Genomic DNA, 25,522 nt, shown 5'->3' with positions numbered 1-25,522 from the left:
TTTTGAACTAGGAATTTCTGGAAAGCACTCAGTTGGTTGGAATCGAGTCAGTGGATGTTCATTCAGCTAGGACCTATGGCAAGGACTAGTGTCATGAAATCATATGACCTCACCACTGGACCTGCAGGGATCAGGACCCTCATGCTCAATAAGGCGGCAACTAACGATTATCGTCATAGCCGATTAATCTACTGGTTATTTTTTCGACAAAATGTCAGAAAATTGTGAACAAATGTTTCAGTGTTTCTCAATTTACAGTTACAGAAATAGGCCTACAGCTGAAAAATATTCAAGTTTAAGAAGCTGCCATCAGAAGTTTTAGGTGTTTTCCCTAAAAAAATAAGATTAACCTATCAGCCTACTAAATTGGCAATTATTTTAATAGTTGACAACTAATTTAGATAAAGGGCAACATTCTTTTTCTAAGCTAAATCAAAGTCCTTTTAGGCAAGTCCCTCCACTCGGCGGCCATATACCAACGTTTTATGGGCACTCATCAGGCACAGTCTTTGGGTCGAACTGCGCGTGCGCAAGGCTTCACGACACCAATCTTGCTCCAGCGGTGAGATCACAACACATTGGCACGATGTCTTCACAACACACCATATGATTGGCTCAATGTATTCACATGTCGACGTTTTGCCGAGGAAGGGGTGGGATATGTGTAGACAACGGCCATATTGGCGTGACAAACTAGCCCCATGCATTTCTATGGAGAATTTTTGAGTGCTGTGTCTCCACATTAGAAAGTCTCTGGCTAAATTAACATACTTGTCTCTCCTACCTCCTCAGTGTTTGCAAAAGTTTGTGGCAAACTCAAAGCAAAAAGAAAACAGTTTGCAAATGTTTGTGAATTGAGCAACTCAGGAGTGTACTCATAATTAAAACACAAAAGGCCACATAGCAATAATGGGTCCACTCGTCAAATTAAGTTTATTTGTTTATTTTTCAGAGGAAACCAGACAATTCTTATAAAAATACTTTTTTTTATTTTACAAAAAAGATCACTGGTTGTTTTGAGTGATCAGTAAAATGTTTTGAGTGGTCAACAATGCCCTTGAAAATTAAACCATTTTTATATTATAAAAAAAGTTGGTTTTCTAGACTGCTCTACATGACTTGACTTGTGCATTATGAAAATGTATATACACCTTTTGATCACTCTGATCATGATTGAAAATACTATATTTCCAAATTCTTTACATGTGCAATTAAAATGTATGAAACTGCAGCAGGACGTACCCTACATCTCAAATTTGAAGTGAGAGCACCAAGACAAACAAAAAAAGATAATTCCTTCATAGCAAAATCATTACCATAAGGATACAACCCTGTTTCAAGATCCCCACAACAAAAACAAACAAACATCCTCAAAGCCACTCCCACTGTACTAGTGGTACATGAATACTCTATGAAAATGACATCTTATACAAATTATCAGAGAAATATCAGGGTGAGAGTCTAAAAGTGCCCGACCTTCAATCATACTTTGGGCTTATTGTCCTCAGAGAATCACTGTTTGATATTACAAAACAGTTAAGAAATACCCCGAACAGTTAGCATTTTCTGTTATTATGCAAATCAGCCACTGAAGAAGTCCTATTTCTGGCTTACACGTGTGGCAGACTTTCAAAATAAAAAAGCTCTTCCCGACCAAAGAGTATGAATCAAGGCTGCACACCTTTGTTCATATATGCTACGGTCATAAGTTAAGACTCTACTATGTAGTACTCAAAGTTATGTGTCTTAAAAAATCATGGCAATCAGTTTCACTACAAAGATCAAATTAGGCTCTGGCTGTTTGCGTAACGTTGTAAACTCACAATGTAAATTATATTCTAAGTACAAATTAATAAACTGCTTAAGTTATTTAGACAACTTTAGGAGGTTGAGGCCATAAACATGATATTCCTGCAATGGTGGTGTCAATATGCACATGAGTACTACAATGGTTAAATACACTGGTTCAACACAGTATCTATTATAATGCTGAATTTTGTTCTTTCCTCCTGTAAACTTCCAGTGCATAATGTTTTCTATTGAATGAGAAGAACTCTGTACAGTTTTTTTATGATGTCTAAAAACAAAATGAGGATGATAATGAATTCATCAGAATGTCATCAGGCACTGATAAAATAAAACATAACATAACTATACTAGAAGTTATCCAATGTAGTGGAATGGTTGCAAGGTAAAAAAAAAAAAAAAGACTCAATTCACAGAAATGAGCAAAACCAGTTCGGTCAAAGAAATGAAAATGGAAAGATGCAATGCAGGACATATGTAAACAATAACTGCCAAATTACATCTTTTTGTCCAATTTCTGCAAAGAACATAGTTGTGTGTTCCATCCATTAAATCTAATGGCCAACCTGGGGTGCGATGTCTAAAGGTATTCAAATTATTGTAGTCAAAGTCTTCAAATGTTTACAACTTATACATTATAATGTATTAGAAAACAAAGACACGTTAATACATTAAAATCTTGACAAGAATGTCCTGTGCTTACCAAAACCAACCGGATGTATTGTGAATAAACCCACATGTTTAATTCTGAATCAAATAAAGTGATAATGCCATCTTGTAAACAATATGTTTGTATAAATAGATAATTAATTATCTCATTCTGCATCTGAAGTGGCCATTATTGTCCTTGCTCTAATAAAACTGGAAGAATTAGCATATGATTTTGAGGACAAATGGGAAGCAAGTCACCATCCATAATTCAAAAGACAAAATAATCTAACATTTATTGTATTAATATAATTTACAATTATTCCAGTGGTATACAGGATTTTAAAAGTCTTTTTGTCACTCCACTGCACTGTTTGTTTAATTTACATGTATAATGTAATAACCCATCAAATTCTTAAAAAATTACGAGTTCTTTCTGTGAATTCCATGTTCTCAGGCTGTATATAGTAAGTTTCTACCAAAAAAATATATGCCAGTTTAGTTTCCATCTTCTCCACTTGAAGGATAACTGTACCTTAACATTTTTGAATGTGCACAGCTGAGGAAAGAAGATACAGATCTATAAAACTATTTTTGTCTGAGGTCTTCTCCATATGCTGAATTAAAACTTAAACCAGCTAGAGGATTTGCATCAATTTGACACTGATCTCCATTTTGCATTTTGCCCCACCATATGTCTCTCCAAGATCGCTCGACAATCTCTTTCCATAACCAATTTGGTTTCTATAAAGAGATGCAGCCAGTGTTTCTTACCAATGTAGACCCTCTAAACTCAATAAAGCAAGACACACACACACACACACACACACACACACACAGACACACACACACAGACACCTTGTGTGCTCCACTGCAGAGGAAAGCATACTTGCTGAAGCCGTTTATAAGCTGTAAGGCACTGTGGCTTCATTCTACCTCACTAGCCATTTAAAAACCTTAAAGGCTCAAGACCTGATGGAGATACAGTATGACGTCCATCCTCATTTTTCTAGACTGTTCTGTGCCCCATTTCTGTGGTGCTGACCGCCATGTTGTTTGGGAAAGAGAGAGAAAATGGAGGGAATAAGGAAGGAAGGGAAGAAAGAAGTAAAGTAAATAAAAGGAGAGACAAACACCCTTTCAGGCCACTATGAGGGCCTCAAACTCACATGTTGGCATCTGGGCTGGGTTACTGCATGGAAGGAACACATACTGTAGGAAAGGAAAGGTTAGCGAAAATGAAGAGAAAAACCTTGACATCCACTGTACACAATGCCCACCTTCTGTGTGGTCAATCAATACTGACACACTAGGATGGACAAGGTAGCAGAAAACAACAACAAGGAAATCAAAAGATGGTCTTGGGGCCATGGAGGAGAAACCGTGATCAAAAAAAGTGTCTTCTCCTCGAAAAGAAGAAGGAAACGGCAGGACCACATGTTGAGGGACACATCCATGGAGATGAAGCCGAGAGACCAAATCAGGGGGAAGAGCCACACACACACACACACACACACGGGACAAACCCGAGTGGAAAAGCCAGCGCCCGACCGTGTCAGAGGAGATGGGAGGATCCGATTGGGCGAGCCGGAGCAGTGTCCATTATTCACCAATCCTACTTGGTGTCTTCGCTTAATGAACACGCCCTGTCCATCACTCCCCCGTCCCCATTGTGTTGTCCACTGTCTCGCTCGGCACTACTTTGTATTGCTGGTTGGTCATGTCAGTCCTGGTCAATCAGTTCTAGTCAGTGCTGGTTGAGGTTGAAGCGCTCGAGCACGGAGGAGTTGGTCTTCTCAAACTGCCAGTGCTGGCTGGGAGCGAGGGGGTCACAGGTGTTCATGAACACGCGCTTCTCAGCAGCGTTGCTCTCTACGCAGCTGTTACTGATGGGGTGATACAGACTCTTATCCTGCAGAGAGGGAGGGAGGACAGAGGAGGCCAAACTGGAGTTGTGATTTGAAAACATATAAAACAATACTTTACATAGTGTGACCACAACGAACAAAAGAAAGAAGAAAAAAACAACAACCTTTAAAACCTAAAACAAGTTTACAAGATGTGTGTACTTCAACAACTCCCTTTCTGCATTATGTATTACCCACTACATGTCCTAGTCATATGGAAGAGAAGGCCCTTCATTTAATACCATAAGCTCCCCTATATTAACCCTGCTGCTGGTAGCCAAGCTTACATTAACTAAAATATCCCTCCCACCTGTATTTGGATGACACCTTTAAAAAAAAAAACTTTAATCAATGAAAACAAGAGTCCCATTTTCAGTTCAGTTACTTAATTACAGTGTACTTACAACATTTAACTTCTCATGGACGTAATAGGTTAGAAGACATTTCAAACCATAACCTAGTATCTTAAATTAACCATAACCCCACATACCCCCTGTAACAACAAGTACTAGTATAAATGCAATGATCTATCAATTAATTTTGTATTAAGCACAGAACACCTAAATAACCGTACATGAGGTAGGCCTGTAAATGTCTTATAACCCTCAACATCATCTTAACATGATATATAATGTAGTACTGTTTATATACTGTAGTTCATGTTTATAAAAGCATGATATGGAAGGTTTACCTTCCTGTAGCGCCAGTGCTGGTTGCCCTTCATGCCGTGGCAGTCGTAGAGCGTGACGGGGCTGTTGTGGGAGATGGCGTCGAAGCAGACCTTCTTGGTGTGCAGCGGGTCGCCCACACGAATGTCCTCACGCCAGCCAAACGTGAACACCTGCAGCAACACACATGAGCCCTCACTTACAACACAGAGAACAGGGCTTTCCCTTAGAACCCTCACACAGAACAGGGCTTCCACTGCAGCCCTCACAACACAGAGAACAGGGCTTTCCCTAAGAACCCTTACTTACAATACATAGAACAGGGCTTCCCTTAGAACCCTCACAACACAGAACAGGGCTTCCCCTGCAGCCCTCCATCATTACATTTGGACATCTTTGAGCTGGGCCATGGTGGTGTTTTTGAGGTGTGTAAATGTCTTAATACAAAAGTAATGCAAAGGAAAGAACAATGAGCTAAAAAAATAGGATCACATGACTTCAATGAACTGACAGGTCACCAAGCCTATTACTATATTTCCATGGCTGTGTCTCAAACCGTGGTCACTACGGACGGAAGTGCTCAGTGCACACTAGCAATGTACTGACGGAAGTATGCAGAATCAAACCCAGCTCCATGGCTGTGTCTCGAATTACCTACTTGCACACTTCAAATAGTGTTTAAGTATATAGTGCAGATATTGGGACAATACTAACCATTGAAAAGTGGGCACAACGCAAGTAAGTGGTAAGTGTACTGGTGGAAGTATGCGGTTTTAGACACAGCCCATGTGTTTCTGACACAATATGTTTTCATAATGCACCTCAGATGTTAGTCAGAGCCCCCTTGTGGCAGACTGTGTGTCCTGGTACTGATAATGTTAACACAGCCTCAGACACTCCTACTGTATAAACTGTTACTGCCAGACATGATCCAGATAGATCCTTCTGGGGTAATGATTTTTAATCATAGGGGACAATGATAAATTATAAATAAAACACTGTTTTAAATGCTCCTATTGTTTTGGACCATGTTATAATTGGTCATGATCATATTTTTTGAGCGAGAGCATATTTTAACTAATTTAAGGATAGATTCACTATACTATATACTGTATTTACACTAATTAATTGTGTGTGTTAGTGTCTATTCCGAATTTAATTAAGTGTGTGTGTTTGTGTGCATTCTGAATTTAATAAAGTGTATGTAAGTGTATGTAAGTGTATGTGTGTGTGTGTGTGTGCGCGCGTGTGTGTCCATTCTGAATTTAATAAAGTGTGTGTGAGTGCATGTGTATGTGTGTGTGTGTTGGTGTCCAATTTCCTCACCTGTCCGTGGGTCCAGCTGGAGTCTCCGTGTCCTTTCCCACACACCTCCAGGTGCACAGGTGAGCCAGAGGCAAAGTGCTTGGTCTCCATACACAAGCCAGAGCCCACGTTCTTCAGCTACACACATGCACACACACACACAGTACAGAACACACAATGTTAACACAACATTAATGTCAATCTTTTCATTTGAAATTACAGTCTTAGTTAAAGATGTACACTGGACAGACAACTCAATATTGCAAACCCATGACGTAAAGTAACATATTTGCCCCAGGCCTATGGTGTTAAGTGTTGCAAGCGAGCGTACCTGTCCCCAGGCTGCAGCGGGCGGTTCCACAGGTGGGTAGTGGAGGGCCAGGTCCCATGCCACCTCCGTCATGAACCATTTGAAGTTCTTGCAGTGCAGCCGTGAGCGCAGCTCCTTCTGGGCGGTGGTGTCTCCGGGAGAGAGGTGTCGGTACTCTGGCCGGCGCTGGTAGATGTACTCCGCATACTCGTCCATCCACACCTCAGCCACACGCTTCAGGTTCTACAGAAGGAGAAGTAGAGGTTACTGAGTAACTGATATTTAGCAGACACAGACTCGCAATGGTAGGTTTGGGAATGGAATTCGGGCTGACTGATTGTCAGGTTTGCCACTACCGCTGCTCGACCCGCAAGACAGACAGACACACACGCACGCACGCACATAGAGACACACACGCACATACACACATACAGAGAGACACACACGCACACATACATACATACAGAGACGCACACAAGCACACACGCACACACACACACACAGTGTTGTGCATTCACATTGTTACCCTGTTTACAGTCCAGTCCATGAATCTGTTGTTTTTTAAAAAAAATTACATTCTAGAAGAGATGCCGCACACTAGTGTTGCACGGTGTATCGATACTAAAAAGGTATCACGATGCCTTCACGCAAAAAACGATGCGATTTCCGACGTTTTTAGAATCGATACTTTATTAAAACTAGATGTACCGCAGAGCGGTACAAAATATGACCGCTGCCCAGTCCAGCACATTTTTTCCACAAAAATAAATGACGCTGAAAGGCCTATATGATTCTAACTCTCACTAAATTGCATTATCCACACTCAATTCTCACTGGTATCTGCTAGACAACAAGTACCAAAACATGATTAGTTCATAGATTTCACATGTAAAATTCATTTTATACAACCCCACCCCCCATCTTGCCTGTTCATAATTCTGAGAAATTCTTGAATTGTGTGCATGTGTGCGTGTACACGTTTATGTTTATGTGTGTGTGTGTGTGTGCGTGCGTGCTTGTGTGTTTGCCTGCGTATGTGTGTTTGTGCATGTGCATGCATGCGTGCATATGTCTACTGTGTGAGTATGTGTCATACGTATGATTACTGTGAATGTATGTGTGTGCGTGTGTATCTGTTTATGCACATGTGTGCACATGGAATGGGTTAACATGACCCCTGGAGGCAAACATACGGAAAAAATTGGTCATCCTAGGCCCTACGGTTCTCAAGATATTCACAGAAAACTGTTTGTGCCCTACCCTCCTTTCGGGGGGTGCAGTCCAGCGGGGGGGGCTACAGATCAAAACGAAAAACGATGGTTCCATGCTATCCATATGGGGTTACATGCCCACCAAGTTTCGTCTACCCTGGTCTTTCAGTGTCCCGGCGGTCATAATAATAACGTTCTGTGTCTGTGTGAACTGCTGCCCTCACTGCTCCTTGCACGCATCTAGGCAAGTGGGCGTGTCAAGCAGGCAGCTCTGAGTGAGTAAGTGCGCAGCAACGTCAACATAGTTCTTTGCCGACAGTCCTCGGCCTTGTGGATAAAACAAAAGGTGATGTGAAATCTGGAACTATTTTGGATACATCGCGAATAGTGAAGGCAAGCCATCAGGTACACAGAGGCCAGTTTGTAAAATATGTTTCAAAGTCATTTAAAAGCAGTATGCTACGCATGGAACTTGGCTAAACACCTCGCAGACATATCCCAACATTTTTAAAGAGTTCAAAGAACGACAGGTTAACGAATATGCTATAGAAAACACAACTACATGGTTAGTGCCAAGTTCTTCTTCTGTTTTGTGAAAGCGAACCTTCCTTCATCAATGAATTTTGACGAGACATAACGAGCTGTAATCATAGGGTGCTAACGTGATGAAAGCGCAATGTTCACGCCAGAATAACATTACCAACACTACCAAACAATCTATTTCATGTTCGGTCAGTACTACTGGTAATTTTTGTCATGGCATGTAGACTGCAATTTGTTCAATAATTATTGCCCAGATGTAGGATAAGCCGATAGGCTACCCGAAATGCGCTAATTAAAGCCCACAGCATATTACCATCATAATAGCGGCTTATTGTTACGTGGTAGCAAATCATGTTATCAAAGAAATAGACGTAATGTAATGCACACAGATATATTGCAACAGGTAATGGTGAAGGCCTATCTGACGAAGACCTGAGTGGTTGGAACGTCGTACTTGTACACTGGGCGCAAAGAAGACTATCCTCACATTTTCCCCTTTGCAACTGTCAATGAAATCCCATGAACACGGGAAGGCCTAGGGTAGCCTATACTGTACATCAGATGGCCTAAAGATTAGGCATAGCATTCAGTGATTTGCATGCAGTAATATCAACACTGACCTTGATCTAGCCTAGTTTGGCTATTTAAAGCTACTTTATTGCCAAAACACAACACAACAAATGAACTATAACAAACAATAAAGGCCTTAAATCACACAAAGTAGGCCTACTATTTTACTGACTATAAAAAATAATAATTATGTTGGAAGTTTAGAAGTTTAGAACCCAGAATTGACCTGCACACTACAAAAGAGCACCGAATTCAACACAAATGACTCAATACACTTGGAGGAGGTATGAGTCCTTTCTTTTCCAGATATCTTAGGATTTCGCCGTAGTATCTAGCATCGTGATATTTATGGCAGGTATCGTATCAAAGTCATAATTTTGGTATCGTGACAACACTACTGCACACTGTCCATTCCGCATGCAAATATTTATTAGAATATAACACAACGTTTCGGTCTCAGACCTTCATCAGGTAAATTCCTGTATTATATTCTAATAAATATTTGCATGAGGAATGGACAGTGTGCGGGATCTATTCTAAAACCACTGATCTACGACCTATGGTCATCTCCAATGCACCTCTCCTCAAAAAAGAAGTGTGCAAAAGCTTTGCCACTTTAAATGATATTCTACACCGTTACATGCATTTTCCTGTAATGGCTGTGTGTGGTGCTGGGATTATGACAATTATGTGACCTGAATCTGAATGAAGCCAAAAGGCAGCAGAAAGCTGCCTGTGTGAACTTGAGAAAAAGCACTCCGCCTTACTTAGCCCGTACTGTTTAATGGCTAAGTCACAACTACTATTCTTTAGTACAGAAGTAACAGCTTACTCTAACTGCATGCGAGTGCCACAATGGAACATAGCACTGACGGCTCCTACACACAGTTGCGTGCATTGCAGTGCTGGAGACGCATCCCATTCACTTTGCATGGGCTCACGTCATCCGTTGCCGGACTGAATTGTGGGTCTGTTGCGTCGCGTTTCTCCCGTCGCTCGCGTTAAGAAGTTCAGCTGTTGCTGCACCGACAGACGGCACCGGCCAATCAAGACAATCGACGGACGGCACTAACCAATCAAATTACGGTTATACTTCAAGTCATTTGCATAGCTACCGTCGGGAACACCCACTGGCATGCGTTGACGGAACGCAACTGTGTGTAGAAGCCCTAAGTGCTCTCTGTCCACACTGAATCTGTCAAATATGGCGTTTTTATTTAGTCATGTTTCTCATTCACTCATTAGCAGAACAATGAGAGCGACAGAAAAGATAAGAGATGCGGCGTCCGTCAAATGTTCTACTCAAAATGTCTCGCCACATCGCGCTGTACAGTACTGCGTCGTGTTTCGTCCAGTTAGTTTGCTTCAATTGAAAACAATGTAACGTAATCGCATTGCGTGCAATTAGGACACGGTGTAAGGGTGTGCTTACTTTGGCTAGGCTGACACCTCCGGGAACCTTGTATGGCACATATTTCCTGTAGATGTGTCCAACTCTAGAGCAGGGGATGTCCTCCATTCGACCCCCACACATCCACACCTTACATGAAGGGGGATTGAAAAAGGGACAGAAAGAGAGGGAGAGAGAGGGACACAACACAGTGACGTTGACAGTACCATAAACTGATGCCAACATGACTGGCAAACAAACTAAAGCGTCTTCAAAGCTCATCTCAAGACCTTTCTGTGTCACTTCTCATCTCCTGCCACCGCATAGACTCATCATAAATGCATTTTTTTTTTCTTTGTTTGTTTTTGTGTTGTCTTGCTCTGTGTGTGCTCTGTTTGTGTTGAGTTTGTAAAGTGACCTTGGGTCTGAGAAAGGTGCTATATAAATAAAATGTATTATTATGATTATGATTATTATTATAAAGCAATCGGCTCTATTCCATGCTATGTCTTGAGCTTTCTCATCAATGTAGGCTGTAAAGACTGACAAATAGTAGTAAAACGTGCAAAGTCAGATTTTTCTCAATGTATTAATTGGCTTAATTCTGCAATCCTGAATCGTGCAATACCATCCTGGTGTGTGTGTGTGTGTGCGTGCGTGTGTTACCTTGAATGAGATCTCATACTGCTCGCCTCCCCAGATTTCTAGTCCCGTGTCATATCCTCCCAGCTCCCAGAACCACTTCCTGTCCACAGCAAACAGACCGCCAGCCATCACAGGGGACCTGCAGGACATAAACACATATTGGTATTACACACATGCACACACGCACAAACGCACACGCACTAGCAGAGTGTCACAGAATTATCCACAGAATCATCCAGAAAAAAACCCCCACAAATCATTCAGTGGATTTCTGATGAGACATACAAAAGGGTCAAACACAAATATTTCAAAATTGATCACTTTATTACACACACACACACACACACGCACAGACCAGCAGCAGAGTGTCACCAGTGTTGACAGAATTATACACAGAATTATCCATCAATTTTTTACTATTTTGTTTTTAACCATTTTATTTAGGTATGTTTTATGAGCCTCTCATTATTCTTTTCCCTGGGAGGGGAGAGAGGGGCACTGTAATTGGGTTAAAATTTCTACAGCATGATCATCTGGACATGGCAGATGTTACAATTTGGTTTTACACGGGTCTAACTGTTCTTGTTTATATAAAAAGTTCACTTTTCTCCTTTGGTTTTACACTGTTCTTGTTTACATACGAAGTCACTTCTCCCTTGATACATTTTTCTACAAATAAATTCACTTTTGCCCTAGAGAGAATGAAGAGTGATAACCACAGAGTCAGTCCTGCAGGGCTGCCCAAGATCTGACTCATGTGCAGGCAGACGGACGTGGCCACCCAAACAACACACACTCTGATAAAAGGTGACTCAATGTTACAATGCTTTATTTACAGTGGCAACAAGGTACCGTCCCCCATTTTCTCTGTAGCATAACTTGCTTATATCTGCAGGCGTTTTTTTGTTGCTGTTGATGATTTGTTTGTTTATGCTTGACTGGGATGGGGAAACACACACACCTAAAATCAACAATTCAGATTTGTCCTGAACAAAGAAATCAAAGCACATGGCCAATAGAAATTCAGGTTCAGGTTGAAGGTAAGGTCAGTTTGTGATAATTCACGTTGGGACAGGAGCTGAAACGCAGAAATCCCACTGATATATAAAGAAGTGGCTTTGGCAAAACATCACACAACATCCGGAGTGATCTCCAACTGATTGCTAAGTGATTAGTAATGTCAGCAGTGTGATTACCCATGGCCTGGTTGTATCAGGAGAATATGCAAATTACACTGTTGAGTGTCACCAAAAGTAGTTCAACTTGAATCAATGTTTCAATCAATGGTCTGTTCCTAGTGTGCTAGTTCAGCAGGGGTGATTTGAACATTCTAACAGAAGATTATGTTCCGCAACAACATAAGGTTCTAAAATGCCATATTGAATTCAATGAATCCAGAGCCTGGGCTCTGAATGCCTGATATTCTTTAGAATGTTCAATTTCCAACATTCTGACGGTAACGGCTGAAGGGTTAATGCTAGAGAGATCACTCGTTCAGTTGTAGAACCACATCAAACAACAGAAAAATGTGCAGATATTATCACTGGGGCTGAAGGGGGAGCAGGGGAATGGCATCCTGCCTGATATAAATGGGGGGGGAAACATCCTCCCTTGTACATCTACCATCATCACCATGGATATATAATAACATAACAATGGATGTAGTCATTGTCTAATGTTGAGGAGTGTAATAGACCATCCCCTTGATTTTTCTTAACAACTCGATCACTGACTACCACTAAATACCGTGATCACTGCCTGTAGGGATGGTTACCGCTGGGGTCAGTGGTACTCACTTCAAAGGACTCACTGGTGTCAGTCAGTAGTACTCACCCAAAGGACTCACTGGTGTCAGTAGTACTCACTCAAAGGACTCACTGTAGTCAGTCAGTCAGTACTCACTCAAAAGACTCATGAGGGTTTGTAATACTCACTCAAAGGACTCATGAGGGTCAGTAATACTCACTCAAAGGGCTCACTGGTGTCGCTGTTCTGCAGCTTTGAGGGGATGGGGATGCGCTTGTAGTACATCTCCCAGTCAAACGCCCCGCGCATGGCATCCCCGGCCTGCGTCTCGTAGCCAAAGTTATCGTGGTCGATCACATCGATCATCGGGCACACGATCGTCTTGCGGTTCTGGGCAATACGGTCTGTTGACAGAGAGTCACAGAGAAATTAGTATTAAGGAGAAATAAACAAATATGTACTGTACAATGTCACAATTACATCATCCGCTATAAACAGTTATTAGTTTACACTATTGACTTATTAGTTAAATCTCATCAAATCTATCAAAATTTGTTAATTTGTTCTTCTCCCAGCAATACTGTTTGCATTGATGTTTAAAATACTGTATGCCACTGGAACAGTGGCCACCTGGATGGGGACCACGCACCAAGCAGAGGGGGCAACCAGTTCACGTTGGCCTCGCAGTGTGAGTCCAGGAAGGTGAGGACTTCACCCTTGGCCGCAGCCGCCCCAAGCAGACGTGTCCGGATCAGTCCTTCCCGTTTCTTGGTGCGCAGGATGCGGACCTTTGGCAGCCGAGCCATGTAGTCCTCTAGAGAAGACTTCAGATGCTCTACAAAGAGGGAAACAGAGGAGCGCATCAGTGGCCAGAGTGTGTGTGTGTGTGTGTGTGTGTGTGTGTGTGTGTGTATGGACCCAACTCGAAACGATCTGAGGCAGAACTCCGATGGGCTACCACCACCATGGTCAAGTATGTGAGGTACGTTAAAATTCGGCAAACAGTGGCGAACATTCGTGGCGAATCTATTTCCTCTGAACGGTTAAATTTGAACAATTTGGTATAAACATTCCATAGACCTCTGAAGTTAGCCTACAAAAAAGCTGCCATCTTTGGGATCCGGTATCTTATCTAACATGGGGATTTTGAATTATGGCACCTGGTAAACTCTCGCGGGGACATATAAGTCTGAAATGCAGACATAATGTCATAATCGTTAGAAGTCATAATCACAATTAATCGATTAATTGCACAGCCCTAATGCTTGGTGCCCCTAGACCAAGGTGTGAGTCTAACGCTGCAAGTTCAAGCACCGCACTGGCCTATGCTTCAACCTGCACACTTGCAGAGGTCTACTCACTGCACAGACACAGCTATCCCCCACACACAGTTACCACACTCACCAGTTACCGAACACACACACAGCTACCGCTCACACACACAGCTACCGCTCACACACGCTCACACACACACACACACACACACACACACACACACACACACAGCTAAAGCACACACATACACACAGCTTCCGAACACACACACAGCTACTGCTACGGACACTAACGACCTGTGCCTGCACCGTTGGGGTTTAGACTCCTTGCTGGCAGTGTGTGTTGAAGTCCAGTGACAGTCCAGGTAACATTATAAGAAGGTCTAAAGGGCCCTCATGACTTGTTTTGGTGACAGTCTAATTGTTTGAAATACATTCATAGTACCATACAATGTGTGTGTATACACACGGTATCAAACAAGTAAAGCTGTAACCAACAAACAAGTAAACCACCACCAATATTTCTGTCACTTTTTGTGGAGTGTGGTGCAGCAGCATAAACATCGATGCCTGACAATTGGTCGGCCTGGGTTCGATTCCAAAAAACACAGCTGCAAGTCCATGTTGCTTTGGATAAAAGTGTCTGTTAAATATCAATCAACTTTATCTTTAACCTATCTTATCACTGACTTATCAACACTGAGGAACGTAAGCACGCCCAGATCACTTTTCAACTCTGAGCGTTCAACTCCAACGCCTCCCTCCATTTTTTAAACCAGTAATCCATGACCTACTCCATGCATCTGTGAAGATTCAACCATCTGATTAATGAAAAAGCAATCACTTCCCACACACACTCATACACACATGCAGACTATGCTGCCCTAATCCATCACTTTCCACTCGCGTGTTCAGCCTGTTAACCTACTGAATGCCACCGTGCTATATTACGCTTTTATAATCTGTCCCGGTCATATCCGATTTCTCTGCTCACAGCCTCACTGGACTGGTATTCCCAGAAGGTGTTGCTGGGAATTGTTTGATGAAATTTCAGGGAATATTCAGCATTTTAACATTAATCTCTGCATAATCTTTCTGTATGTGTATGTATGTAGTGTGTCCTTTTTGCTCGGATCATTACGGGTGCAGACCTTTATCGCTGAAGTCATCCACCAGAATGATCTCTGCGATGAGCTGTGGAGGTGACCGATTGAGAATGCTATGGACAGTCCTGAGCAGCGATGACCATCCCTCGTTATGGAAGGGGATCACAACACTGGTGTTTGGAAGCTTCTCAGAGTACAGTTTAGTCTTACAGCTGAAACAGACACACATAACACAGAGACAAGAGTAAATACACACATAACTAACACACATGCACATAAGTACACATATTCGCTATGAAGACACAGCAGTTGAGCAGTTGGGTTTGGGAGCTTCTCCGAGTACAGTTTAGTCTTAACAGCTAAAAATTGAAAGACGCTTATTCATTGACACATAACATGAGCTAATTACATGAAGCTTTCAGTTCAGGTAACAGTGACATCTTGTAATTAGCAGCAAGGCAAAAGGGCAAGCCAATACATAATATAATACATTTTTGTTGTGTACAACAAAGCTAAAACAGTCAACATTTAGAACTCCTGTCACGGATGGGACCATGGATTCAGTCCTGGACAAATGCTAAGGCCTGGCCAGTGGAATAAATGTTGGTGACCGAGGACAAGCTCAGACTCACTTTGGATGTCGGATGTCAGGTACCGATCTGTTGAGTGATATTCTGTCGCTGACGTAAATATTGAAGCCATTCTCACGGTACGCCAGATCCACACGATCCGCATCAGTCAGGGGAAATGGTTTACCCTGTTCTCCATTACCTACACACACACACACACACACGCGCGCGCGCACACACACACGCGCGCACACACGCACACACACACACAAATGAAAGCAGTCAATTCAACAGTTCAACACTTAAAACACAGTTGCATGAAGCATAGAGGGTCAGAGGGTCGAACAAATTTGATTTAACAGATCACATTCTTGTCATTTGTGATGAAAAACAAATAAAAGAAAACAAGAAATGCAAATAAAATAAAGAGGCTTTAGTGTGTTTATCTGTGTCAGATAGACATAAAAAAAAAAAATCAAGAAATACATTAAGTGTTTTAGAACACACAAAGGCTCTACACGAGCACTTCAGTCTTTTACACATTGGGCATGGACGTTATGCCCATTACAGTTTTGCTTTATGTGCAGCAATTACGATGATGCATGAATTTGCCACATAACTGGTGTCATTCTTACAACCACAAACACAGAGCTGTGGTAGCAATTCTCAGAACAACAGATGTTAAAATTTTGTCTAGCATTCTTTGTCGGGCTGTAAACATGAGACACACACAAGCAGACCAGCTGAATGAAAAAAACATCTGAGAACTTAGGTCACTTCACACTTCACAAAGTATCCTTTTGCTATTTTTCGCATCTATAAAACTATGGGTCCAAATTCTTCCGAATTCAGAGTCCAGCTGTGAGCCCACCAGCAAACATGAGAATCTCCTCCCCTTATCGAAAACTGCCGCTTAGACAGACATCTGGCAACCGAAAGAATCTCACTGATGCTCCTCTCTGCAAATGCTTTACAGCCTTTACAACATTTATAACGTCACTGTGTTTTCCAAAATAAGAATATTCTACAAAAGATTATTGAAGGTATTTATAATGCCTTTTACAACAAATTGCTACACACAAAGGTTCTTAAAGATTAGAACTAAAGTTACTTAATTGCATTTTATGGGGAAGGATTCTAATGAGAACTAGGTTTACTAACATTGTTGCACTTCAGCCTGGGAAAAGATTATGCTTAGAAAAATGTATTGCATTATACAGTTCAAACAAACGAGGGGCTGTAAACCCGAGGGCGGAGGGCGAAACGGGCTCCACACCTGTCCGTGCTGCGTCCCTTCTGATGGTCTCATAATCGTGCCAGTCTTTCCTCCGCAGTCCGTCCCTCCGCAACGCCTGCTGCAGCCAGAGACAAACACACACACAATCAAATACAAATATTTACCCAACGCCAGCCACAGCAAACACAGGCCCTTTCAGCACAGTGCCAATACACCCGCAGAACACACAGATACAGGCCATCAGAGCTGTACTGTTACAGCCAGCCAGTAGACTATTTCTCACCACAAGGGTAAATACAATCTTCTGTTGACCTACATGTTGAGTTTCATGAACAAAAAGAGTGTCATTGTTTGGTCAGTCATTAATTCATGTTCATTCCAAACTATGCTTAAAACCCAAATGAATGTAAAAACATTGAGCCGATATTTACCACAATCTTAATCATTTATTTTTAAAACATAACAGTAGGTCGAAAATACTGTGCAAAACTCATCAGTCTCAGAGATGGACTGCCGTGTCAAAAGCAGGTCTTATCACCAGACACAGAGTTGTTGAGTGTGAGTTCAACAGGTGGGGATATAAAGCATTTACAACATGCAGTAATTTGCAAACATTCTGAGCTTTACCCAGGTTCCTGGAGTGAACTTGGGTAGTAGAGGAGGTATTCTATAATCTATGTGTAGAGCTAACTGCTTAGCATCTGACCTGGCTGCAGACAGTTTTCTGAAGTGCATGGATTAAAAAAATCCCACAAGGCTGCAATGTTATCCTGTAATCACACACAGACCTGCGCTACTAGATGGTGAATCACATTTTCCAAATTTAAAGCTGCGATGGGCTCTGCTCGTCCCCTGCTTGACAGAATCTCAGAATCGCACATTCACATTACAGGATTTGCCATTACTTTCAAATCAGGGGCACCAGCAACCGGTTCCATTTTCATCTCATGTAGTAGAGCTTAACGTTTATCTCATGGACAAGAGCTCAAGTGTGGCAACCTTTTGACCTCCAGCAAATATGTTTGACACACGCTGTATCCAGGGCAGAAATGAATGGACTGGGACTCATCGACTGACTTCTGGGATCAAAAGCTTAAAGATCCCATATGCTAGTCACACTGTGCTTACAATCACCTTGCACTATAAACTGACAATTGTTTTGAAACTGAAACTCAATAATAATCTTGTGAAAGCTAAAAACATTAAAATCATTCTGTCAGACAATGTTAGTGTTCTTCGACTTCGAGTGACACCAATAGCTGAAACAATGGGCATGCATTCACTTCAAATAGCAGAGAAGTGTGCTGGTAGCTCTCAAACTCCTTTGAAGTGCTTGCACACTGTAAAGCTAACAAACATATCATTCTGTTACATCATCGAGAGATATCAGACAATTTAGAGAGACGCTCTAGCTGAAACAAATCTCATTCATTCTCTTTAAGGAGAACACCAGCAGACAACTCTACATTCTGAAGTACTTTCAGTCCACACACTGTAGCCTACAAAAACCTCTTGCTGAACTGTTGCAGGCTCTCATTAAGCTGATGCAAGAAAGATGCTATTGGATGTTAAGCTGGGCACTTTCCAAATTTACCCATAGCGAGCTGTTTTTGTCAACATCATTAGCGCACAATACGTGTACACGCGAATTGCTTTCCTAATCTTCACAATCCTCACCAAAGCTTCACAGTATCTCTGCCACACACTTTATCCTCCAGAGAACAAAGTCCATCAGCTATCTCTTTACCGACCTTCTCCTTATCAGATGCTTCCGGTGAATTAGACCGCCACTAACCGGAGACTTCTCTCAAGAGGCCAGTGAATAAGAGTCAACTCTAACTTTCTGTACACAATCACAAAAACTCAAGATGACCATAGCACTGTACACATTACCACTCTCATCACTGACTTTATCCGTATACCAGACCATTGATTTCCAAGTGTTATCTCCAGAACATGCCTAGTCCATGAACATGAACAAGAGTGAGTGTTGTTAAATAGACATGGTAATTAAAGGTGCGTTGTTAAATAGACATGGTAATTAAAAGGTACGTTGTTAAATAGACATGGTAATTAAAAGGTGCGTTGTTAAACAGACATGGTAATTAAAGGTGAACAGGGCACCTGACAAGAGTATGATGACAGACCAATTTGGAACTAGACTACATGTAGTGGATGGTAGGTTTTCAAAAAAAGTGTGGTCGAATCATAAGTGAAATTGTTGATATGTAATAATTGAGTTATTTGACACATGACTATTATCATTCATTAGCTTATATTTTCAATTGGGTCACTTGTGGAGCACCATGAGGGGACTATATAATATTCACCCTGTTCATCATTTGCCCTAGAAACGTTCTTTTTAGAATTTTGTTTGCGTCCCATATCATTTTAGGTTAATTCTGACTGAACACAGTTTCATCAAAAACCAATATGCCACATGTGGCAGCTTACCATTAACCCAGTCATGGCATTGGCAGACAACATGGTGAATCCCCCAGATGACCAAATGGCCCCATGAAGTAGTACTACACGTCCACTGTCCTCAATTACGCTGCAGAGATGTAGGTCAGTTTAGATGCCTATGGCAAGCAAATCCCACTCTCCCTACCACACGGGAAAACTAGCCTCAAGGGCACTATGTCTGTTTATGTTTATATAAATTGTTTGTAGTACTACCTAGTATTATGTTCATGTTTATATAAATTGTTTGTAGTACTACCTAGTATTATGTTCATGTATAGGCCTACACACTACAGACCGTTATATTCGGTGATAAGTGCTGTCACAATGGGGGTTTTTTTCATTCTGCAATCCGACTTTCAGCCCGTGCTGTACTTTAACAATTTGTGTGAGCAAATGTGTGTATGTGCATCTATGGGTGTGGGTGTGAGAGTGCGGGTGCGGGAGTGTGTGTGTGTGTGTGAGAGTATGTGACTGAGTGTGTGAGAGAGAGAGAGGGAGAGAGAGGCAGTGTCCACACATGAGAGTTTGTTCATCATGTATCAATAAGCACAGCGTGCTATGCATTAATCTCGGAGCGTGAGATTAAGGCCGCCTGGCTGACAGCTTGGTGGGGCCGAGGTTAGAAAATGATCTATTTTAGAGGCTGTGTAATCTCTAATCTCTCCCATTTATCCTTATTGCAGAGGTCCGCAGCCCCCAGCTGGTAGATTGTCTGAACAGAGCGAACTGTGAGTAACTCAAGTCACCTTGCGCTTTGTCAGCTGTAGGCCTATTTGGATGTACATTTGTCCACAGATTGGACAAATGAAGCAGAGAAGAGGGAATGAAGAGAGCAGAGGGAATGAAGTAGAGAACGTTCAGATTTCTACATTCACAAGATTTCTACATACACAACTATTAACCCATAACCCACCAACAGCAACTAAACAGCTTTGTTTTCAATTAGTTTTGAATTTAGTTAAATTTGGTTTAGTCACTCACTTAACACCCTGATAAAGGCTACGCTTGAATGGTTGAGGGGCCACAATAACATGATACAAGATGTTCTGTCACCGACCATAAATAGTGTGTGTGTGCGTGCGTGCTTGTCCAATAAATACTAACCCATAGGCTATGGAGAGACTGAGGGAACATGACAAATGTGAAAACAGCACAGTGATAAATAATCCAAGCCATTATCTAATTTTCACTTCTGTTTTGGATAAAGCAGGTGGCCAGGCCCTCTGTTAATTAATTCCCTGTGAGGCCATATACTGGTCAGGGCCATGTGTGCACTGCAGAAGAGGCGGACCCTGCTTCACTATGACAGATAATGTTTGTGTCATACGGTTTGTCTGGCCCGAGGACAAGACATTTTTAAAAATGTCTATCCGGATTACATGGTGTGGAAGGACACAGTGACCGAGCGAAGCGAGAGGAAGCGCGCGAGAGAGAGAGATTTGCATTTAGATCTACAGGCACTGCACCTGTCTCGTTTGGCCACAGTAGCTTCTCTGGAGTGGAACGTGCCTGCTCAGAGGCATACAGAGAAGCTCACACATTTGTATACACACAGAGGTCCCTGTCTTACACACACACACACAAAACAGTGCTAGCTTAAGGCACATTGTATACTCGCCCCGTCAGGCAATCAGGCAGAGGAAAAGCAGCTATGTGTGAATGTGTACAAATAGTCTTTCATGCCTGCTACATTTCCTAATGTTGCACCCCACCACTGACTTATCACCCTGTTTGCAAATTGCTCTAAATTCTCAATTCTTAAAACTAAATCTAAATAATTTTGGATGGAAAGCAGACAGCAAGGTGAAGCCTTTTGTGATTTAAACAATGACGATAGAATAGGCCACCTGAACTAATCTAATGTCTCTAAAGGAGTTTGGGAGCGTATGATTAAATTCATGAGAAAGACAAAAAAACATCCAACAGATTAAAACTTCACACGAAAGTTGGCTTTACAGTCACAATGCATGATGCGACTTAAATATCTTCCCTAAACGGAACAAACACTAGGCTACACTTACTTCTGAATATGTACATTTGTCGTGCCATACTTTAGCTGGCCTGTTACTTAGGCAAAACAATTGAACTGTGTGTGCGAGCCAAAATAGCCTACTCTTACAACATCGAGCTATAAGGCCATGTCGAGATGACTAAATAGGCAAGAGTGTCGTGTCACTAGCGATTATGACTTCCTGAACTAATTTGTCAATATATTGGGGAAGACAGTTCTACCTATGCAAGACTGCCAACACATGGTCACTGAAGCTGAGATCACAACGATGCAATAACTCATGCCAGTTTACTCATCACTAAAGCATAGCCAAAGATTCTATAGTTAACTTTATCAAGCGTCTCTGGCATAGCGTTAGCTACGTAGCTTCCTTGGTAAAACAAACTAAGATTCGAGGACAGACACCCAGCACGAAGACTTCAACAAGTAGATAGATAGATAGATAGATAGATAGATAGATACTTTATTGATCCCCAGGGGAAATTCAAGTCAATATAGCAATACAACAGCAGTAGCCTATCTTACAAACACGTCTCTACCGCTTCAACATAGTGCTAAACAATTCACACAAGGAATGTAGAAGTAAGCCATACCTGCATGTGGGAGGAGATGTCGCCCGGTCTTTCAACTATTTCGGGCGAGTTTTCAAACATTCGGTCTCGATATAAAGACCACAACCCCACGTTAGGCAAAAAAAGAAGGGCTGCAATAAGCAAACCAGCAAACTGCAGCAATCTCTTCTCTTTGCGCCTCATTTTGTGGTCTGACTCGGTTCTCTCCGAACGTTGACAAGTCACGTCAAGTTGCTCCAGGTGGAATCAACTTCCTCCATAGACAGTAAAAGAAACACTTTCTCTCGCTCTCCTCGGAGGCTGCGCTTGAATCTTCTTTTACTGTCTTCTATGGCTTGAGTGCACGCACTTCCGCTAGAGGGAGCGGACCACTCTCTAACATAGGGGAGATCCAGGATGAAACTATTTCCTAGTTTAGAGTGGTGGGGATTATATCCAGCCGCTCAGTCTGTATGCTTTTATAATGTCATCACGATTTATATATCCTACTTTGGAGTCCGGACTATCATTACTGTCTCTCAAGAAAGCAGTGACTATTTTAGGGAGAAAAAATGATGATGGGGTGACCAGGTTGGAGCACAGGCTCAGAGAAGGATGGCACATAGCCTAAACATGTGTAAAAAGTAAAACAGTAAATATTAAAACCTTAGATTCAATACTAAATGGCATATTATTAATAACCAAACTGTTAATTTTGTGTAGGGAGCCATTCAAAACAAGCAACTTGACACAGGCCTATGAAGTCGCACACAACTCTTTGTCTTTTCAACCAGTCGCCTATAAGAATGAAATTTCCCACCATAGGCTATATGTGCATCATGGATAGAATAACATAATTTCACTGGCTTTTGAGCACAGTGACACAGGACATGCATAAACTTGCATTGATGACAGAAAAAATATAAAGACAATATAGCTGCAAGCAGCAATGAGGGGGCCAAGCAGACAAGCAAGTAATATGCTGTTACATCAGACATGGCTGTAAGTCACTGCAAGTTTCATGTCTAGCAACCAAAGATTGGCTGAGCTATAAGATCACTTCCTGTTTGCCGCCAATAGAGAGCCGAAGTCACGGCCTTCTACTTCCGGTCCATGAGACCTATCTTTCAAAAAAATATGAACGGGAGTTAATGCCCCCTTTAATATTTTTTGGTCCCGTTTGAATTGTGCCACGAATTTCACATATGATGTGTGTGAATTTAAAAGATCATTTTTCACGTCAAGAAAGTGCTGTTATTCGATAGACTTTAAAAGTTATGTTGGTTTTGTGCGAATCCGTTCAGTGGACTACATCTCTCGTCTCGAACGATGTACGTCACCAACGTAATGAAACGATAAGATTAGCTGTTATGCTAGTTAACGGTTACATCTTGCTGCCTGCTATGTCACTTAACAGTAGTTTATGTACAGTCTATGGATACATGAAAGGGTTTGTTGAGATATGAGCTCATTTCCTGTTTGGCTGCTTCGCCGCGGATTTTGATTGGCTGTTACGGATGAACAGTTTTAGATATGGCTACACAAAGCACCACTTTTGTGAGGCTTGGTCAGAAGATTATCTGTGCCAAGATTCGTGTAGATCGGACAAAATTTGTTACCTGTGACATTTTTTTTGTCTTTTTGATAGAATCCAATGGTGGCCGGATCGATTACGTTGACGTCACAAGTTGGCATGTTTCAGACTTAAAATCTCCCTGAGTATTAATAGACACCCTTAGTACGTTTTAATTCCAAACACATCAACAGTTACAAGCCAAAATGCATTTTTTCTAATTGCAATGGCTATTAGAGGTCAAAGGTCACCACATTTCTTGGGATCTGAAGTCCATGTATTAAGTTTGGTTTTAATACATGAACGAGTTGCTGAGATATGAGCTCACTTCCTGTTTGGTGGCTTCGCCATTGATTTCAATTGGCTGTGACGGGCAAGCGCTTTACAAAATGAATACACAACTTTTGTGAGGCTTGGTCTGAAGATCATGTGTGTCAAGTTTGGTGTCGATCGGACAACATTTGTGACCTGTGACCTGCCATTTGTATTCTCTGAAGTTGTGGCCAGGACCACTATCCCGTGTTTTCGGGCATGTGTGTAACTTGGTCTTTTGTCAATTTTGGATTTTGCATCACTTGACAACATGGACTGACTCAAACAATTCTACACATTCAACAGCTAGCTGGCTGACAAATAAGCCAAGCTAAGCAGCAGTAGGAATGGTTCTTCATGACCAGAGTGTTTTGGCTAAGACAACAATTGTACTTGCAGACGTTTAATGGTGTGGATAAGCCCAACTATCATCTCTGGTTGGATGCCACTTGGGGTGATGGATTGGATTCATCCCGGATGGATTGTCCCAGCACCACCAGCGGTGGTTTAGTTTGGAGTTTTTATCAGTTTCATTACAATCTATTGCTTTTTTGTTAAATAATTAGACTTCTCTTCCTGACTGGGTCTGCTGCAGTCAGAGATATGTGCTTACTGTCTGTGAATGTGTTAAACAATGCAGCAATTAGGGCAGAAGTTGCCATTAAGTCGTTTCAGGTGGCAGCAACACCATTTGTCAGCCTTACCAGACTTGAGCTGGCTTTGGCTCCATTATTGGAAAAAAAAAAAGTAACAATATAGGTCATAGGGTCAAAAACACACATCTGGGTTGTCTGTCGTCACCTGTATTGTAAATCTGTTTGTTAAAAGTGTATCACTTTTTTGAAGATTTAACAGCATTCTGTGGTGTTGTACAAGAACAGGAGTCAATTACGAAATGCAAATTCCAAATGATACACGCATTTATTATCAGTCATGATATAATAAGAATTTTATTATCATGATTGAATTCATATACAATATATATGTACTAAAACTGTGCAGCATTTTTCTTTTTTTTCAATAAAAATGTGACATTTTTCATGTCAGTCAACTTTATCATGAGATAATTACAGGAAATGGAACGTATCTGTGTTGCCATCAGCTTTGTATGGTACAGCTTCATAAAAAATACACACAAAAAATCCTTTTCTCTTCTCATGACTTGGGGTTTGAAAGCATTTAGAACATAAAATCAACTGCCACAGGTGAGGCACTGGCAGTGGTGAACGCCAAACAAAACAAACAAACAGACAAACGAAAATGTCCAGTCCTCCTGTGTCGCCTTCCATTCTTAAAGCCATTTATACACCTCTTATAATACTGCTACTTATCCATTTTTCTATGATATTTACAATAATATCTGATACAGTTGCGGTAATGACGTTTTCCTGTGGAATTTCACGATCAAATTGAATGAGAAACGTAAGAATGAGTTGCTGAAACAAAAAAAGGTCTCAGCTGGGCCAGGAGATAAGGCAGAACACCAAGCAAGCGTTAGTATTTCACAAAAGACCCACGGCTCAAGAGAAACCTTCTGCCAGTTTGTACTCTGGAACCAATGATTACTATTGGAAATTACATTGTTGGTGGAAACCTTGACCCTAACTTAACAGGCAGCCAAAAAAATGAACACACTAACAAACTAAAGGACATGGAGCATAAAAACATAACAAT

The 25,522-nt window shown here is 41.5% G+C and overlaps 1 protein-coding gene across 4 annotated transcripts; it reads right to left on the bottom strand.

The window, feature by feature from the left end:
* Positions 1-2,309: 2,309 nt before the first annotated feature.
* On the bottom strand, positions 2,310-22,305 carry LOC121708669 (polypeptide N-acetylgalactosaminyltransferase 10). 4 transcript variants are annotated; one of them, XR_006031743.1, is made up of 13 exons: positions 22,006-22,305; positions 16,975-17,053; positions 15,762-15,900; positions 15,175-15,341; positions 13,399-13,584; positions 12,970-13,153; positions 11,025-11,142; positions 10,401-10,508; positions 6,666-6,887; positions 6,356-6,472; positions 5,053-5,202; positions 3,954-4,366; positions 3,293-3,312 (listed from the first exon to the last, which is right to left on the bottom strand). XR_006031743.1 is itself a non-coding variant. In XM_042091455.1 (12 exons), exons 1-12 carry the CDS (start codon positions 22,165-22,167, stop codon positions 4,202-4,204), a joined length of 1,797 nt encoding a protein of 598 aa, XP_041947389.1. In that variant the 5' UTR covers positions 22,168-22,305; the 3' UTR covers positions 2,310-4,201. The 4 variants fall into 4 exon arrangements, 3 of the variants coding, with proteins under 3 accessions (XP_041947389.1, XP_041947390.1, XP_041947393.1); XM_042091455.1 differs by having other exon boundaries at positions 2,310-4,366; XM_042091456.1 differs by having other exon boundaries at positions 2,310-4,366; positions 16,975-17,050.
* Positions 22,306-25,522: the final 3,217 nt, after the last annotated feature.

The sequence above is a fragment of the Alosa sapidissima genome, chromosome 5, assembly GCF_018492685.1.
Source record: "Alosa sapidissima isolate fAloSap1 chromosome 5, fAloSap1.pri, whole genome shotgun sequence".
Classification (NCBI taxonomy): Eukaryota; Metazoa; Chordata; class Actinopteri; order Clupeiformes; family Clupeidae; genus Alosa; species Alosa sapidissima.
Note: the sequence above shows the minus strand (reverse complement) of the source record. Positions and strands in the feature narration are given on the sequence as shown.

Excerpts from the sequence above, each read along its gene's own strand:
- LOC121708669 (XM_042091455.1), bottom strand. The coding sequence starts at position 22,167 with ATGAGGCGCAAAGAGAAGAGATTGCTGCAGTTTGCTGGTTTGCTTATT. Across the intron at positions 6,473-6,665 it reads CCGCTGCAGCCTGGGGACAG|CTGAAGAACGTGGGCTCTGG; the intron begins GTACGCTCGCTT and ends GCATGTGTGTAG. Across the intron at positions 5,203-6,355 it reads CCAGCTGGACCCACGGACAG|GTGTTCACGTTTGGCTGGCG; the intron begins GTGAGGAAATTG and ends GTGTTGCTGCAG.